This window comes from Coturnix japonica, chromosome 4, assembly GCF_001577835.2.
Source record: "Coturnix japonica isolate 7356 chromosome 4, Coturnix japonica 2.1, whole genome shotgun sequence".
Classification (NCBI taxonomy): Eukaryota; Metazoa; Chordata; class Aves; order Galliformes; family Phasianidae; genus Coturnix; species Coturnix japonica.
This window is the reverse complement of record NC_029519.1, coordinates 72,208,231-72,226,665: the sequence shown is the minus strand read 5'-3', so window position 1 is coordinate 72,226,665 and position 18,435 is coordinate 72,208,231. Positions and strand designations below refer to the sequence as shown.

General features: G+C 37.4%; 1 protein-coding gene across 1 annotated transcript in view; it reads left to right on the top strand.

Annotated features, from left to right (window-relative positions):
* Window positions 1-18,435, top strand: part of PPP2R2C (protein phosphatase 2 regulatory subunit Bgamma) — a 107,833-nt gene that overhangs the window by 69,304 nt on the left and 20,094 nt on the right. The window contains exon 6 of the mRNA XM_015862886.2: window positions 14,130-14,294. Coding sequence (XP_015718372.1) covers window positions 14,130-14,294 — 165 coding nt within the window. The remainder of the gene's footprint in view (window positions 1-14,129; window positions 14,295-18,435) is intronic.

Genomic DNA, 18,435 nt, shown 5'->3' with positions numbered 1-18,435 from the left:
AGGATGTTCTAAAACTGCTGTTTGTAGGTGAAATCAGAGTATGTTTCTGAGGTTTAGGATGGGAAACTTTTTGTTTCTAAACCTTGGGATACTTATGTGGATAACTTTTGAATAACTGTGTTTTATCCCGGATTCAGATACAGATTTTACTACTTTTTTTAGATACACATGAATGAATATCTGTCAGATGGTCATGAGAGAGTTTAGGCAGTGGTAAGAGAGAACATTGGCAAAAACATTAGTTAAAGATGTTTAATCTTAGATGGCAGCCTGTTTTTGCTATACTGGCCACAGTGGCTGGTATCTTTTCTTGAACACTTCCAGATGTGGTGACTCCATCTTCCCTGGGCAGCTCATTCCAATGCTTTACCGCTCTTTCATAGAGAATGATTTTTTTCCTAATGTCCAACCTGGATGTTGCTGTGTTTGGTGCCTTGTTCTGCAGAATAGTTAAGAATACAGGAGAGGAGAATTGAGTTTGTAAAATGCTTGCTTCACACTTTCTTAATAGATATAAAATGGAAGTGAAATGTCTTGCTGTTTTGCACTGGGGGCTCAATTCCTTGAAATGTTTAAAACAATAAATAGAAAATATTTAGCTCTGAAGTTGCATTTGTTAATAAGAGGTCTGGCAGTGGTACATACTTGGCTTTTTACTTTCCCTCAGAGACAACAGGGCTGCATATAATGAACTGCAGTTTCTTTACCCAAGAGGCTGATGTGACAATGACACATCAAATTCAGTGGTAGAGCTTCTGGACATTCAGCTGATGTTTGAACATCTTTACAAATTACTTGGGAAAGACTGGAGAAAAACTGCCAGATTAACGGTGATACGCTAGGATATTTTTCCAATAAAATAGTTTGTCTTGTAAAATTTTAGTTGAGAACAGTTATAATGGCTTTATTTTGGTTATAACTATTATTTTAGCACTATTACAAATCACTGAGAATTCTTTGTTTATTTGAAAACAAAAAGACAAAGCAGTGCAGAATCTTAAGTTAGTTCTCTTTCTGGTTCCCTTGGAAAATAATTCAACTTTGCAAAATTGATCAAAATATGTGCTTCAGGTAAAGCCTTAGGCAAGCAAAATACAGGTAGTGACTTTGTGGTTTTCTTTTATATTAGCATAAACAGTAACTGGGATGAAATGCAGAGGAGGTGAGTTTTATGCTATGACTGTAAATTTTCCTGCAAAATATGCAAAACTTTTGTTCATGACTTCCCGCTTGCAAGCGTATTTACTCAGTATTGTATGAGCAGGATGAAGGGAGGAGGTGAGAGGAAAGGAATGGGGAAGGTCAGCTGGTAAATAATTACACATATGAGGCTTTTCTTTGCTGAAAGGTTTAATGTGTGTGATTGTGTTATGGAGAATGAGAGTCGGTGTCCTTAATTATAGATGATACTCTTCACTGGAAAAGAAGCGAGGTAAAGGTTGCTTTATTTGTTAATGTTCAGTCTGAAATGGCTTAGCATTGTTGCCCATAGCTTAAGCCTTTAGATAAGTCATCTTTGGTGTATTGAATGAGAAAACTGCAGCGCTGGAAGCATACTGATAAGGCTTACTTCACATCAGCAGCAATCTTTGGACTATCTAGCTGCACTAAATATTCTTTATGAGAATGTATTTGGATCACTCACAGAAGTATGTAGCTCATAGCACTTGAACTCCCTTCATTTCCTGGTAGCGCACTATTTCACTCCAGAGGCAGTCATGGCATTGCTATGGAAACAACATCACTGTTTCCAGCATGTACTCATCTAGAGACTCATCTTGACTAAAATACTCATTTCTCAGTCAGATCAATATAGTCCAGTGTTATCCTGATTTAATAAAAAATTCCTACTTCTTTGTCCCATAAGGGTTAAGCTAATTAGCAGATCACCATAGGGCCTTCTTATAGTCTAATGTATGCCAGTATTTGAAACATATCATAGATAGTCAGATCGTTAGGCACTGTATCTTAGGGAAATTAATTTACTTAAGAAATAAACAACAACAACAAAAGCAAGGAAATAATATCACCGAAGTGACAGAGTGCATAGATGGAGACCAAGTTTGTACAACCCAATGTGCATCTGAATTGCACAGGGCATATCACAGTGTGCCCTGGGGGCAGCCTGCCGCCTTGCAGAATTCCTCATCCCTGTCTCAGTGCTGTGCATTTGAATGCTAAGCTGAGAGCAAACATGCAGTTTTCTCTTGGCATTCCTGGAGCTGGAAGCTGACAGGTTTATGCCCTTCAGCGAGATATGGTTGTTTCTATAAAAATTCCTCCAACACGATGACTGTGCACAAACTATTCATAGTGTGTTTTTCGTGCTCTTGAAAAAAAGCCTTGGCTGCATTAAAACCTGCTGCTACCCCACCCTCAGCTCTGTTTTCCTCAAGCATATGCTCTCTGTTTGAATAGTTGAATATTACATTTTGACATACATTTTGATATACATTGAATATTACATGCTTCCTGTTCTATCAAGAATTAAGTTCTGCCAATCAGCATTGTGTGTTCAAAAGGTGTATACTGCATCAAGGAGCCTGTTTCTAATTGGGTGGAGTTGTTGCTAGCAAAATTTGAGTAGCTTTCCTCATAGTGTTCTTGTGTTCTATAGTTCTTAGAATCCCTTCTTCTCCCACTGGCTTTATCTTGGTCTCTCTCCATTAGAGGCAAATGCATGGTTGAAATCAGATCTTTAAGTCAGAAGTAGGGGATCACAGAAGAAATTGCAGCAGATGTACCCTATTTGTATGGTTTGGGAAGCTCTTTTAGAGTATAACTATTGAGAAATGGTTGCTTTAGAATGTAGCTAATGAGAATCTGTTGCTCTGCTCTCCTAATTAAAATACTCCTACTTGAATAACTGAGGGAAAAAAGAGTTATTTTTAACAGGCTTATTTTCTGGATAGATGTGATGTACTCTTTTGTCTCCATTTGTTTTTTATTTTATATTTTTCCCAGCAGGGTAATAGTGGCCTTCTAGCAAAAACCACTGGCAGCAGTGAGAATAAAGATTTTGGCACCTAGCTCACATCTGAGTACTGTGAGCTGGAGGTTTTCTGTATCTTTTGGTGAATGCTGAATCATGCTTTAACTGAGGAAGACTTGTAAAAGCTGAGTAAAGGCTCAAGTGCCCTGTCCTGCTAAGTCTTAGAAAAGGGAAGAATGGAAAGCAAAAAGGCTAAAAAAACAGATAAGAGATTCTAATATATTAAACATCTTTAATACACAAAGTTCACACCACTATCAACAATCAACCGTTAGGTTCTTTGTTATATTGTCATTTCTCATCTATAGCAATTAGATTTTAAATGGTCATGATAGGGATCTTTCCCCTTCTGTATAACTGAAGTGCTCGTTAGACTGTAACACAATGAAATACACTGTAATAAATTTATTTTTAAATAATTATACTAAAAAGGTGAAGGTAGTCAGTCTCAGCCCCACTTTATACACGCTTAATCAAAGATTGTTAAATAGGTTTGTTGGGATTTTAGCTTAGAATCTGAATCTTGCATGGTGAGATCCCACTTTCCTCTACTTCAATCTAAAATACTGTTTTAGATTAAGTGGCACTTTATTTAAGCTAAAGTATGAACTACATACCAAACATCACTGATATGTGCAAACAAAGCTAGATGGAATTCCAATATTAAAGTTATGTATACACCATAAAAAGGATATCTAATATACATTAAATTCGACAAATGCAGCTCTAATTTAGAATAAAACTCAATCATTATTTTAATGGAGCTGTTAAACAGTGTTTCTAGATATCACTGATCAAATAAAGCCTGCTTTTTGTATAGTATGTTTAAGATTCTGTAGTGGTCTACACTAATTGGATATGTAATACTAGATAAATAATAATTAAGAAGAATATAAAAGGAGGAAAGAATTTTCTGACTGCTGGACTAGGGACCATGCTGGCTCTATGGGTGTGTAATTAAATAATGCATTGAGCACCTGTTCTTTGTAAGCACTATAGTTAAATATGGGATAAAATAAAGAATTTTCAGTTGTAAGCAAAATATCCCATTTGACCATTAAAATGAGTATTTTAGAGCTGTAGTATTGGGAAAATCCTTGACATATGTTTTTGCTGCTTATTAGGAATAATGCAGCGGGGATTCTTTTTGTTTAAAACAATTAAGGAACATTTTTAGTGTCAGTTGTGGAACATTTTTAGTGTCAGTTGTGGAATAAAATTAATTAAAAAAATGTATATAGTTGAAAGTTGCCATCTTCTCTGAACTGTATAAGATCCTGATAACAGCAGAGCCTTTCACGAACTCTGACCAGACTCATCTGTAAGAGAAATTCTGTGTCTCTAGTGCAAGGTGCCAGGAGGAAAATGCATTTCTAGGGTCACCTAAAGGTCTTACAGCCTCTGTCACAGCTTCTATGATGCTATTATTCAGGAAGTTCAGGCATTGAATTGGTTCTACTTCTGTTGAGGTAAAATTACGCCTAATATGTGGATGTGGTCTTATTTCTGATGTGGCCATCCTATACCATGGAATATCCTGAGTGGGGCTTTTAGGAGCTGAGCTAGTCCTGTGTTTGTACATTATCTTGTGTTCTTAATCTATAGCTAACTGATGTGATTCAAATAGCAGATAATAATTCTAACAGACAAGACTGCATAAATAGTGACTCTAAGAACCTTAAGGATTTTTGTTTTCAAGAAACAGAGAGAACTCACTGTGGCTTTTAGAAGACTAATTCCAGATTCAGAGAGCTATGGAAACCATAAGTAAGTTTGCAAATGTAGACTTTGAAACTTTTGTGTTGTTTTGCCCTTCCAATCCGTGTCAGAAACTGTCAGTTTTTAACTGTTCTCATCACCTTGAGTTGACTCATATCTCAAGAATGTGCCTGTCAGCCAGTCAAATAGAATTGGATGAAAGAGGGTATCTGTGAGCAAAAAGAGAGATATCAGAGCTAGTTAAACGGTGCTTTAGCATCAGATTGCTGTCTGAGGCCATCCATCCAGAATGCTCAAATATGCACTGCAGCAAAAGCAAGCAGTCCATGGCTGGAGGATCAGATATCAGTGTCTTCAGGGCATGGGATATAACTGTGAAAATATTCCCTATCTAACTGTCTCATAAAAATAAATAAATGGAAGGAGTAGAGTCTGGTTGTGAAAAACCAATTATATCTGAGGCTTTTGCATTCTTGGCAATGACCAGCCATCTTTTTTTTCTCTTTCTTTATTATTTTTCTGGAGTAGTTTTTAAAGAAGTTAATTTAAAGTGATTTGAACACAGCTATAGCCTTGGGATAATTACTGTGCTGCAGATTTATTGTTTAATAACAATATTAATTTGTTAATCAGTATACCTAATTTCCTTACTTATCACTCCTGTCCATACACAGTTTGAATGAATAAGTATGTGAATCTGTTAACCTTTTAATGGATTACACTTTTATCTAGCCCTCCATCTTCTCTAATGCAGTTGTCCCTAAATAGAGATACTTACCGGTTATGTAGGTGCTGCAGAGGTAAGGAAAAACAGCCAGAGGCATTAAAATACTTCTGCTTTTTAGAGACTTACAGTGAACTGCAAAAACAAAAAAGAAAATTATCTGGAATTGTAGCAGACAATGAAGAATATCCACAACCCACAAAGCTCATGTCAGAATCCTTTAATAGTACGTTAAGGAGCAGTGGTGGGATTTTGCTATACCAATGTGTCTGTAGAGTGATCTAAGTAAAAAAGCAGATACAAAAGTATATTTTCTTAGATCTCTGCAGTGTGAGTTGCTTTTCAGTCTACTTGCGTCAGTTCTTCTGACTGTAGCAAACAAATAACTATTTTGTACCAGGAGTGTCATTTCAGGTGTCATAATCTCAAACTTTCTCAAGTTTCTTTCTGTCAACGAAGGAAAGAATGCTCAGTAGAGCTGAAATCAATTGAACAGCATCAGACAGGTTTCCTTTTTCACTTCAGCATCTCATTAGAATTCTTAGGTTTTATCTGCAATCTGAGATCCTTCAGCAAAGAGGGGCATGGGAACTGTTGCAAGGAATATTGCAGGAGTGTAGGAAGGAATTGCAGCTAAAGGGTTGCATCATAGAACTGATTCTCAGCTAAGGAGCACTTACATTTTAGCACGGTGTGGCTGTAGTCAATTCCTGTGGAAATGGGTAGCAGGATTCAGCACAAGATTTATTGTCCTACTAATTTTGTTTCTTCAGCTGATGAGTTTTAATCAATACGGTATCACTGTAAAAGCTTTCAAACCATGTGCTTCTGTTTCCCTCTGGAATAATTTCTCATCGAAGCATTTTAAAAGTGAGCCATTCTCCGCTGTCACAGGTGCAGGCAGTGTATCCAACTCGGAACACGAGTATTATAAATTTATTGAAAGTTAGACCAAAAAAACCCAATCATTTACACAGTCCTAGGTACAATTATATGAAAAGATAACGCATAAATAATTCAATTGACTCTGCCAGAGGGGAGAATTCTTTTAAATGGGCCTAATTATTCTCATTCCCTTGTGAATTTGGGCTTGAAATTAACCTTGCAAAGAACAATCTTTTGTGGACTATTAACATAAAGAAGAAGAAAATGTTACTGCTGTGTTCATCAGCTAAAATCTTTTAGCTCAGAGACCTTCTGTAGAAGAATAGAGATGTAATAACAATGCCCACACAGTCATCTTGGTATTGAAAGCCATATAGACTACACTTCTGAGTCCTTCAACCCTGGAAGTTTTTCTGTTGCTGTTGAGGTACCCAATGTACTTGTTAATGCAGACATTTCAGTTTCTCTTGTCTGCTCCCATAATACACACCGGGAAGGATTGCTCTGTACTATTGCCATTACATATGAAATTACAATACTTTCCATTTAGGGAGTTCACTTTCAGGGCCTTTTGGAGTGAAAATGCTCTTGTGAATAAAACCCATATTATCTTAAACAAGATGAGAAGACCAGAGTTCAAAACAGTTATGACAGTTTCCATACTGAATAGAGTTATGTGACTTGTCTGGAATCAGTCTCCTGAAGAGATCAAGCAAACAACCATACAGCTGTGAATATCAAACTCCTTTGCCTCAAAGAATAGTCTTGGTGTTTAAAACTCCAGAAATCCATGATTCTCTGCAGTGCCTAGAGGGGAAGCTGATGGGCATTTTTGTAAATCTTTCAGTAGATTAATCAGCTAGTTAATAGTCCTGCTAGAAGGTGTGTTGTATGAGTTAATAGAGGTGTGTTGTATGAGTTAATAGAGGTGTGTTGTATGTGTTAATAGAGATGATCTTAGTAACTTTCACTCTGGAGATTCTCATGAGAACTGCATCTGTTCCTTATTTTCATTTTCACATTGCGGATGTTCAAGATTGCTTGGCAGTGCAGAGTGCTTGCAGGCAAAAACTTCGGCATGAAATCTGAACTGAAGCCTTTGTTAGTATTTTCAAAGTAATTCTTTTTCAGAAACATTTAGATATTTTAAAGATAGATTGCTTTATTTTACTGATTCTGTAATAAATATGCAAGGAAAAATAGAACATGCTCTCAAATACCTGTTTTTGGTAGCTAAACTAAGCAAACAACGAGTCTTTGAGTTGAAATACAACTTCTTCAGTAAAAATATGGAATATTTTTACTATATTATATGCTGCGCTGGGGATTTCTGTAAAGTATTCCTGTAAGTTATGTGAAAGAATAAATTGCATATAGAGAAAGAAGAAAATCCACCAAAATCCTCTAAAGAGTCTGTACCCTCCAGCTAGAAATTATGCATCTGCCTCTTAAAAGACAGATCTTCCTAAGATGTGTGAGATTTTAATAAGTATCAAGGAATAAATGTATTGATAGTATTCTCCGTTAGTGCATAGACTTACTATGTTATTTCTGCTTTCCCATAAATCCCTGGCTATTCTAAGATTCAGTTTAAGGAAGTTATGTATGCTGTACTTCTCTTTACTGTATGAGACTGCATTTAGCAAACCTAGTGGTTCCTTCTCAGTTCTCTTTTAAACATTAGTTTTGGGATAATAAGTTTGTCAATGATGAGGTGATTTTGCCCTAATTTATAATTTTTCCTTGTTTTATTATACTGAAGTTGTACCCTTTCTGGGAACTTTTGCAATACATGGTGCCATTTGCTGTACCACAGAAAAGACTGCTGCCTAAGAGAAGCTGAACTAGGTGACTTAATAGGTCTTTTTCATTCATATTTTATACATACTTGAGGTGTTGCTGATATCTGCTATGTTTCAAATGCAATGTTAAGCATCTCACAGCAGTTTCAGACAAATCATAATTAATTAACATGCAAATATATTAACTAAATACTACTTTGCAACCTTTCAGTGACAGAGTACTATACACTGAAAACTCCAGATGTGCTTTTTAGCACAGGTCTTGTGTTGACTCATCCACTTAATTTTGCTCTCAGCTGCATGCATCTGCAGATGATGATTTTGTTGCTTTTGAAAATTTGGGTATGCATATGGTTACAGTTAAAAAAGGCCTGTGACTGTGTCTCCAGATGAAACTGAGGGCATTTTGTTCTAATAAAACAAGCTGAAGATTCAGTTTTTAATTAGATCAACATTTTCCAGTATCTACTTCTAACTTCATTATTCTTTAAGAAAATTAATGGTTGCAATGTGCATGAGCAAACCTATCTATCTATGAGAAAATTTGCATCTGATTGCTCTGCAGCTCCAAAAGACAAATATAATAAGGCTCTGAATATCCACCTCTCTTCTCTTCCTAGGTTTTATGATGGTAGAAATGTAAATAGAGAACAAAATTGGACAAAACTCTGTCTGAAACCTTAGCTATTAGTCTGTGAGGAAATTCTTGCACTAAGAGTTCTGTGCTAAGCATTGCCCAGGGAGCACTGCTGTGAGTTGAGAGAACTCTGCTAACCACTACTTCATCTATTCGTTGTATGCACTTTGTACTTGCTCTTTATATAATGAGCAGTCTTTTTGCTTTGTGTTTGCCTGGCACCTAACATAACTGCCCATAGATTGGCTTTCCAGGTCGAGCTGAAAGACTTGTAGCAGTTTCACTATTTAGCTATCTATCTCATAATCCTAATATGAGGGAAAATTCAGAAAAAAAACCATCCCACCAAACAAACGCTGTCAGAAGCCCTTGTACTATCATAATGGCACCAGCTAAGTGCCTTCGATGGAAACATTGCCAATCAACATCAGCAAATCCCCACCTGTGTGCAATGTATTTGCCAGACTTCCCAGCTCCAGTTTGATATCTTCAAGAGTCATTGTTGTAAGGACCGTGGAATTTAAAAATGGAATCGGGCTGACCTTGTACTACTAAGTCATTTTCACGAATGGATCAATACCTTGCATTAGCAGATATTAGGTACAAGACAGCTTGAAGGAGCACACGCTTATGCAGCAGTTTCTTTTCTCGTGGTTCAGAAGAGTAAAATGGCATGGACAACATAATTGCAACTCCCTGGGCTTTTAATAAAACCCATATAGCACATGCTTTTAGTGGAGCGGTGGGAAAATGCTGCATGATAAAAAGCATTGACATTGGCTATTAGGAGTACTTAGAGAATAAATACTGGGTCATCTCTCTGCCTAAGGTAAGAGACAGAAATTTGACAAACAGGCCAAAATCATTAACCTATTGATAATCCATTCCAGAAATCCTTGACTCTTGGACAAAGGGTCTGCAAGATAGAGATTAAAAAGCTGGAATCTGTCCAGTGGCATCCTTAGTGCTGTGACACGCCTACTGCAGAATTGTCATTTGACTGTGTAAGCATACATTATATCTTTAATGAATAAGAAGAAACAGTGAGGGAATAGCTATTAACATGTTAGGGCTCTCTTCTTTCTTTCCTAGTAAATTGATTTAATCATATCATGATGTTATCATGCATACTGAAGCCTGATCCTTTCCCTGCTGTGCTGATGCAACCTGCAAGAACACTGTGGGCATTTGGAATGAATTCCCTCAGTTGACACATGGTATTATAGGAGTGATATAAGCACTGTGTAGGAAGTGTAAAACTGGTAGAGCTTGATTTGTAAGCATCACAGTTCCCTCCTTATAATGAAAATGGTGTGCACTAAATTACTAACAGAAGAAATCACTTGGAGAAGTGCTTATATTAAAAGTGTAGAGCCTCAACAGGACCACAGCAATCAATTACCCTAAACTGAAGCCCTGGCAGCTTCCATGAATTGCTATTGATTTCAGCTTCTATTCAGTGAATATTTCTAGGTCTAGGCTAGAATGTAGGTGTGAGAAGCAGACTAAATTAGGAGCTGGAATAGACCTCTGTGGAAAACACAGGGAATAGCCAGGGTTGGGAGGATGTGCTATGCTGAATTTTATTTTTTGAAAGTGCTTACAGATTTAAAAAGAAAACAAATCCCACTCAGGGGTAAAAATGAAGTGACAAAAAACCATACATTGAAATAAAGAGGATTTTTTTTTGTCTTATGAAGTTACTAAGGAAAATTGTCTGACTTTCTAAATAAAGCCTCTCTTCTGCATTGCAGTTGAGATGCAGTTAAATTCTTTTCTGTAGCCTGAATGTGAGTATATCAGTGATTTCCTTCCTGCAGTGAACATGTAAAAGATATGAAAACGAATCCAAATGATTACAACTAGGAATAAGTCCTTTATGTGCTGTATCTTCTGAGTTTTGTTATCTACAAAATTTGGTTTCTGGTAGTATTCCTTGTTGGTTTCTAGAAGATGAAGCAGCTGTTTCTTTATGCGTACTGTTCACTTCAAAGGGAATGTAATCTGTTTTGAGGAAGCGGCTATGTATCCATTATCATACAGGAAAACTCATTCTGGAACCTTTTTTGCTCAGCAGGAACCCTGTGTATTTTCCACTGTCTTATAATGCATGTTTTGGCATGAGCATAAAGTATGCCTGCTCATGTATATTCTGACTGACCAAATGGGCAAGTCTGGTCAGTGGACATTTTGGATCCAAGTGAGGGTCATCATTGTAACCTGCACTAAAAGAAACTTTATGGACCAGCTTCTCACATAGGCCTCTCACATTTTTCTGCGTGACTAGTGGCCCAGAGGCAGTGGAACAAATCATCTTCATCCTGTTGTCCTCATTTTATTATCAGCAGCACAAATGGAATGCAACTAATCATACAGTGTAACTGAATTCTTCACTCAGACTGCATCTCTCCTACTGTGTGTTGTTGCACATTGCTAATGGAGCTTTTCCGTGTGCAATTTCTGACTTCAGTCAGGTCCTGACCTGCGTCTTCTGCTGTGTAACGCCTCCGCTGCTGAGCAGTGTTGGTAAAGGCAAGCGCTGCTCTTAGCCAGAGCTCAGGATTACACTGCCTGAATGTATCTTTCTTGCCTTTACCAAAATTTACTTCTGGTTGTGTAACTCTACTAACCCAACTGTAAGAACACAATATCTCAGCATTCTCTGACCTTTAATTTCCACTTTTCTATGGGGAGCATCTTGAAAATTTGCTGGCCTCCTCATAGCTTCATTCCATTTCACACAGATAAGCAATAGTGCAATATAGCAATAATGTAGCAATAGCTATATCCCCGTGCACTGCCGGTTGTAGACTGTTAAGTCATTCAGTCTCTTTGAAGTGTTGGCCTTTGTTTTTGTTTTCATACCTTGGAAATGCACCAAATGATTTGGTAGAGTAGGACTCAGATGTGATTTTGGTCCTTGACATGTGGGTGAACTGAGGGACAAGGACTGTAACCTGGTCAAGATGTCTTATCATGAGATAAAATTGCAAAGGAAGCCATTAGTTTAGGAGTGGCTCTACAGCTTTGTGACATTAGAATACTTTTCCCTTCAGCAATGGAATTTTCATTTAATCAATTTCTGCCAAATACGCTTTTCACTGAGCTCTTCCAGTTCACCAAATGGCAGGTTTATGGCAGGTTTCTAGGAACTCTCTGTGGTCCGATTTTTTAGATATTTTCATGCTGAGGGACATTGTGTTTAAAAAGGGGGAGAAGGGGGAAGATGGGAAAATAATAGAAATGCAGTGTCTCGTGGGAGATGCCCTTACTTAGGCTTACCCATGCTAGTTTAAATACAGTTTCCGCACATCACATGTCAAGCAGTATTTGATTGTTTTCAAATAGATGGCAAAAATCACAAAAGAAGGAAAATATTCTTTTGTGTGATACACTCTTCATTTGGTACACGGGGTTCTGTAGCTGTCAAAGCAAAAACTGTTTTTCCATCTATTATTTGGAGTAAGTATCTTCCACAGCTCTCCATTCCTTTGATTGTTTCCTTTAATACAAGTGTTAGTTGTTTTCTAAATCTGATGAAAGAGTGAGTTTCCTGTGGTGCGTTTTCTCCATTATCCTCAGTAGGCAATGAGTTTTTTCCTCAGCGGAGGTTTAGATCACATCTGGAAATGCAATCTGTTTCAAGTATCCTATGCTCTTCTGGCAGGCAAATGGAATACTTAATTTCATTATTCAGCATAGGGTTATTCATTTCATACAATGAAGGGAAATTCGTCAACATTGTCTACAGCATCCAGAAAAATGATACTTTCCATGACTTTTCACATACTCTATTTATTTTTCATATCTTTCTCATCACTCAGCAATTATTCATCTCTGTGCTGAGAGGTGAAATTCTTGTATTGAGTTACTATAATTTCTCTGAACTCCTGAAAGCAATTCAATCACTGAAAGCAATTGCTTTTACTTAACTGTATTTCTCAAGACAGATACACAAAACACAAATAACTGAATAAAGGTTATTTTTTTCCCATTAATTTTCAAGACAATTTAGTGATTTATAAGATTAGGTAAAACAATGTAGCTACATCTTAATATTCATTGCACTAATATTAATCATGGTGGATTATTGGAGATGGATGTGAAGACGCGAGAGGGAATGCAGTTGAAGTGAAACATTAATTCATTCCCAGTTGTTACTGAATGTCACAAAGTATTCATAATCTTGCTGATGCTTTCCTTTTAAAACCGTGAAATAGTCAGTGTGTGGTATTTGTCTATGCAAAGTCCTCAAAATAATTATCTCTGAATCTTCTGTGTTGTTATGCTTAATTCTACTGTAGTGTCTCTAAATCTGCATTTTCGGAAAGATGAAAGTATAGAATATCAAGTTGGGGATGGACTGAACTCTAGTCCCGCAGAAATCAATTAAAAGTCTTCCATTGGAAATGTGAACAGAGGGGGGGAAAAAACAGCCTGGTATCATTAAGAGATGATTTCTCTTGCCATTGGTGAAACAGATTTTCTCATTTATCTTATCCTCTGAGTTGTTTAAATTTTGAATGTCAGCTGATTCAAATTTTATGTTTGGGGAATCCAGGCACTGAGATGATTTGTGGTTGGGGCACTGAAGTGGAGCTCAATAGATCTGAGTTTGTTCTGTCATGCATTTCCCATGTGATCTTATGCAAATCATTTTCTCTCGCTCTGAGCCTCATCAGTAAAACAGGGTAATGTTACCCTTCTTCTTGTTTGAAGGGTTTGTTAATATTTGGATGGCTTATCTACAGTGGATTGCTAACAGCCATGTGAAAATGCACAATCTTATTTAAATACACTGCTTTACATATGCACCCTTCTTTCATTTTATGTATACTGCTTTCTTGCAGCTTCCTTGTGAGACTCATTCATTCTTTATCAGCAATCTTCCACATGCTGGCCTTCTCCTCCAAGTAAATGCTTGCAACTCACCAAAGTAGGTAGTCTATATGGGTGGGGAAGTCTGTATTGGGATGGACTTGGGTGAGCTATACTTAATGTAGGTAATCTCTGGTGTTTCAACTGACAGATCTGTGCTTGGGAAACCCCATTTCCATTGTTTATTTTGTTCTGGATTATTTTAATGAAGGTGGGGATTCCAAATCTGAAACACTATTTCTTTGGTGTCCATATGAGCACAGCATGGCAAATGTTGATTACTAATGACATCTGCTGTAAAACTGTTATCAAGTGGTTGCTTCTGAGTTCTGTCCAGGTGACGCAAACAAATGCCCCATGTGGAACATCTTTTATCGAAGAGTATTAAATTTATGGATGCTTTTTAGATCACTGTGCTTCCTTCAAGAAAGCTGTAAGAGTCACAGATAACCGGCAAACAACTCAATTTTCCTTAATGAAACTTCCATTCAGACATTGTAGATATAAAGCCAGCCAATATGGAGGACCTGACAGAAGTGATTACAGCCTCTGAGTTTCATCCCCATCATTGCAACATCTTTGTGTACAGCAGCAGCAAAGGCACCATCCGGCTGTGCGACATGCGCACCTCCGCCCTCTGTGACAAACATTCCAAGCGTAAGTCCTTCCTTGTGTTTAGCTCCAGATGTACTTTGTGTCGTTCCCTTCCATCCTCGACAAGTTCATGGTTCTGTGATGCTTCTTCAGTGATCAGGCAACTTAAATAAAACCCTAAACCATGACAAACCCCTAGAAACAAAAGCCACTAAAAACACCATATTGTGTTCTCATAGAAGATGTCATGTCTTAATGTGATTTTATATATCCTGTAAGACTTAGAGGCAGAGCTTCTAATTCACGACCATTTGTGTTTGAAGGGTACCTAATAACAAGGAAGTAGAGTGTGAGGCTGTCAGTTCTCAAACAGAGGGATGAAGGAAAATGTGTGTTTGTAATGTCTTGCTGGTAAGACAGAATAAAGGTTATTCCACCACTAGCACCAGTACCCTGGCAGACTCAGGTGCTTTTCTTTATGGAATCAATGTTTTTATTCCTTATCTTCTGAGACTGAAAAGAAGCAGACATTGTGTCACGAGGTGGTTTCCAGTGAGGAGCTGAGAACCTAATTAGCTGTGGTGGTTTTGCATTAGGCCCCTCTTGGGGTGTGATCTCCAATTGTAGAAAATAAGCTTTTAGGACAATTTCCTAATCAGATAAGCGTTTTACTTTTGTTAGCTCTGTCCCCTTATACATGTAGGGGAATTCCTTTCACTTCACACTATGAAGTGAAATGCAAGGACAACCTGATCTGGTGCATTGTTGTGAGTTATTCTGTCCCATAATACTTTAATTTCTCCCCACTAATATGCCCTTCTTGCCCCTGTAATGCAGTGCCATGTGCCAATCATAACTTATTAAAACAAGAATACAGTATACCCTCAATGAAAGAAGGCATTTTATGCCAGAAGGGAGCGCAGGGTCTAATGGTCATTGATTAAACCCTATTTTCCAGATCTGTGAGTTAGAAAATAGCCATTTAATGTAGCATTGCTGCACTGAGCTGAAGTCAAGCACATTGAGAAGCCAAGTGTGTAGAGCATGTACAATACAAAATTGAGAAGGTAATAGTAGAACTTTCAAAGCAGTAGTAGGAGTAGACCTGCTGACTGGAGTGATTTCGGTATAGCTCTCAGAAGCATGCAAAACTGATGGTGTAAAGCCTGTAGCAACTGAAAAGGATATATCTTTGGAATCAAACAATCTGGGAAATGAAATTCTTGCGTGATCACATTTCAAGTACATTCTCATTGTATCTCATTCCTCTTTACTGTTATTTTGTACATGGTGCACATGCATGATTGACACCTTACTCTCCTAGCTCAACTTGTCTTCGCACCTTTCGTATTCATGACTGGCATGACTTTCCAAACAAAATAGCTGTGATTGTAGCCACTGTAAACCCTCAGGTTCTGCCATACAACTTTACTTTCTTCAGTCAGTCTCATTTCATGACAATCTGTACTTCAGATGCTGTTCTGATATTGTGGTATGAAAACGTATTTTTAGGGATGAAAGATCCAATATAAAACTCTGCTGGATGCTGAGGATATGTTGTGAGCTTCTGGTTTTATTCTTTTTCCAGACTTTTTGTTATACAAATCTCTGTGGTTAGGCTAAAGTCTCTTGCAGCTTTGGGAGGAAGGGCCCCTCCATTTCTACAAGTCTAGAGTGTGCTGTGCATAATTACTGTGTTATACTGTGTAAGTAAATGACAAACTTAGTGTCTGCAGTAGAAGAAGTCACTGACACAGGATGTTAATAAATTATATTGTTGTTGAAGATATCTGTTTTGCTAAATTCAGTGGTAAAATCTCTCTATTCAGCTTTAGTGACAGCAGTGCTACATGGTTTCTCATATTAATCTTTCTTGGCTCTGACATGGAAGAGACTTCTGTATTTGCTTATCTTTGGTGCCTGGGCTGAGATTTATTAGCAAGCTGCCAATCTGTGTGATGAGTTGTAGTGGGGACCTCTGTCCCACAGGAAAACTGTCTCAAACTACCAAATCTATCCATAAGGCATTGAGAGAGTATCAGGTCAGTAGCGAGTTTTAAATGGTCATTGAGATACCGATAAGGTATGATAAAATATGTTGTTTTTGTAATAGACTACCTAAAACATCTTCTTATAACACCTCTTTAATAGATCATACAATGCTGGGTGAGCAATCAGGAGCAAAACATATGTGGCCATTACAAATGGATATCCAGGAGAACTCCATCTGCAGCTGTAGGAGAGATACATACATAATACCGCATCATTTTATTGTCAGACTTGGCAAATAGTGGGAGATAATTCCATCAAAATTTTCTGGAGAGGAGGAGAAAAAAGGCTCATGACCCTTTTATTTAGAATATTAGAGGAAGAAAGTGTTTTTGAAGTCTATGGGGTTATACGTAAAGATGTAAAATGATTATGAAGGTCAGATTCCAGCAGCAAGAAATGGGGAATTTATTTAAATATTATGGAATAAGATTAATATTTATATCACTATTAAAATATTCATCTAAATAATATGGAATAACAAGGTTTTCTTCGAGGCGTAATTCAGGCAGTGTGTGGCAGTGAAGTGTATAAAGGCAGGGAAAACAAGGGGAGCTAACAGCTGAAACTATTTTGTTGTTAGAGTGGCCAACTAGAAGCATCCAACAAAAAGAGGAACCTGTCCCTAATTCCTGAAATTGTCATACAAAATATTCAGTTAACAAAGAAGACAAGTTAAAAGCTATTGGTGCGTTACTATTCTCCTGTATGAGGAATTCTTACAGCAATTAAAAGCAATACTGTTTGATTAATGACTAGTTGCTAATTTGTTTTGATTTGTCTCGCTAATACTATGTTCAGAATTCCTTATATTGTGCTGGGAGATACGTTCTTCCAAACAGCTTGTAGACTAGGTAGGTACATATTGTGTTTCAGCACATCATGCAGTGAAGCATCCAGTGAGAGAAAAATAGCTTGAGCATGTGAAGCTGGAATGGAATGAAGAGCTTTTTTAATAGTGTGTCAGAATTACTGAGCTCAGAATTAAGTGGAAAATGGGAGCTGTATATTTATGCAGCATGGAAATTTAAGTCACCAGAGTATAACACTTATTGCCATTCAGTGTAATAGCCTTAATATCTTGCAGTTATTGCGTACTTCAGAAGATGTAATCTGCTTTAATGTCATATGTTGCTTTAAGCATTTTTTTAGAGTTCATTTCTTAATGTCTTTGTAGACTAAAAAATTGTTTCCAATTATCCATTACCCACATGCAAAATTTAGAAAAAAAATATATTTCAGTGAAGAGGGAGGTTCAGTTTCAGACTTACTGCCTCTGTTTCCATGGTGGTCTTTAGAATAGAAACTTTGGGGTCATCCTCCCCTTTACTTGAAGTTGAGGATCGTTTTCAGATGACAGGCAGTCCTAGCATCTTCTCTGGACTCCTCCTGAAAGGTGCAAAGCATTACAGCTATAAAATCACAGCATGGTTAATTATGTGCTAAAGATATAAGCTGGTCTTCAGAGCAATGCACAGTGAACTTCAGGTTTGGCTTGGGACCCAATAGTGTGGTGGTGTCCTCTGCTTTCCATGAGAGTTCTTGACCACATCTTTAGTTGAAGTTTGGACATGAAAGTGCCAGCCCTTCCGCTAGGATAAACTACGCTACCTTATCTGTCTGGCATTTAACTGAGTTTGGTTATCTGCTGTTTTTTTTACAGATTCTCTTGATTTTAAACTTCAGAATTCCAGACCATGGAAGCAGCCAAAACAGAAATTGAGGAGAATATATTTGAAAGTGTTGAATTTAAGAAGTTAGATGAGTGATATTTACTAACCTTTTAAGGGAGATTGCAATTACAGAGACAAGACAGCTTTCAGACCTCTAACTGAATATGGATTATCTTTCATTTGCAACAGAGAACAACCAGAAGCACAAAAAAGCCTGTGACAGAGTATCCCTGCTGGATTTGCTAATTAATATTGACCTTTCCAAATGAATGATGCTTATTGTATGTCTGGAAAAGAGACAACTTGTTTTTCTTTTATGTGAGCTTTACATTGGAAATACGCTTTTTATTTCTGCATCTGGTTTCATGTCAAATTACCATCTGAGGGAGAGGCAGCCAGCATTCTTCCTTTGTGCATTGAGCAGCCACTGTCAAAGTAATGTCCATTTGGGCAAAATCTGCAAGGTTTTGAGTGACAGGAAA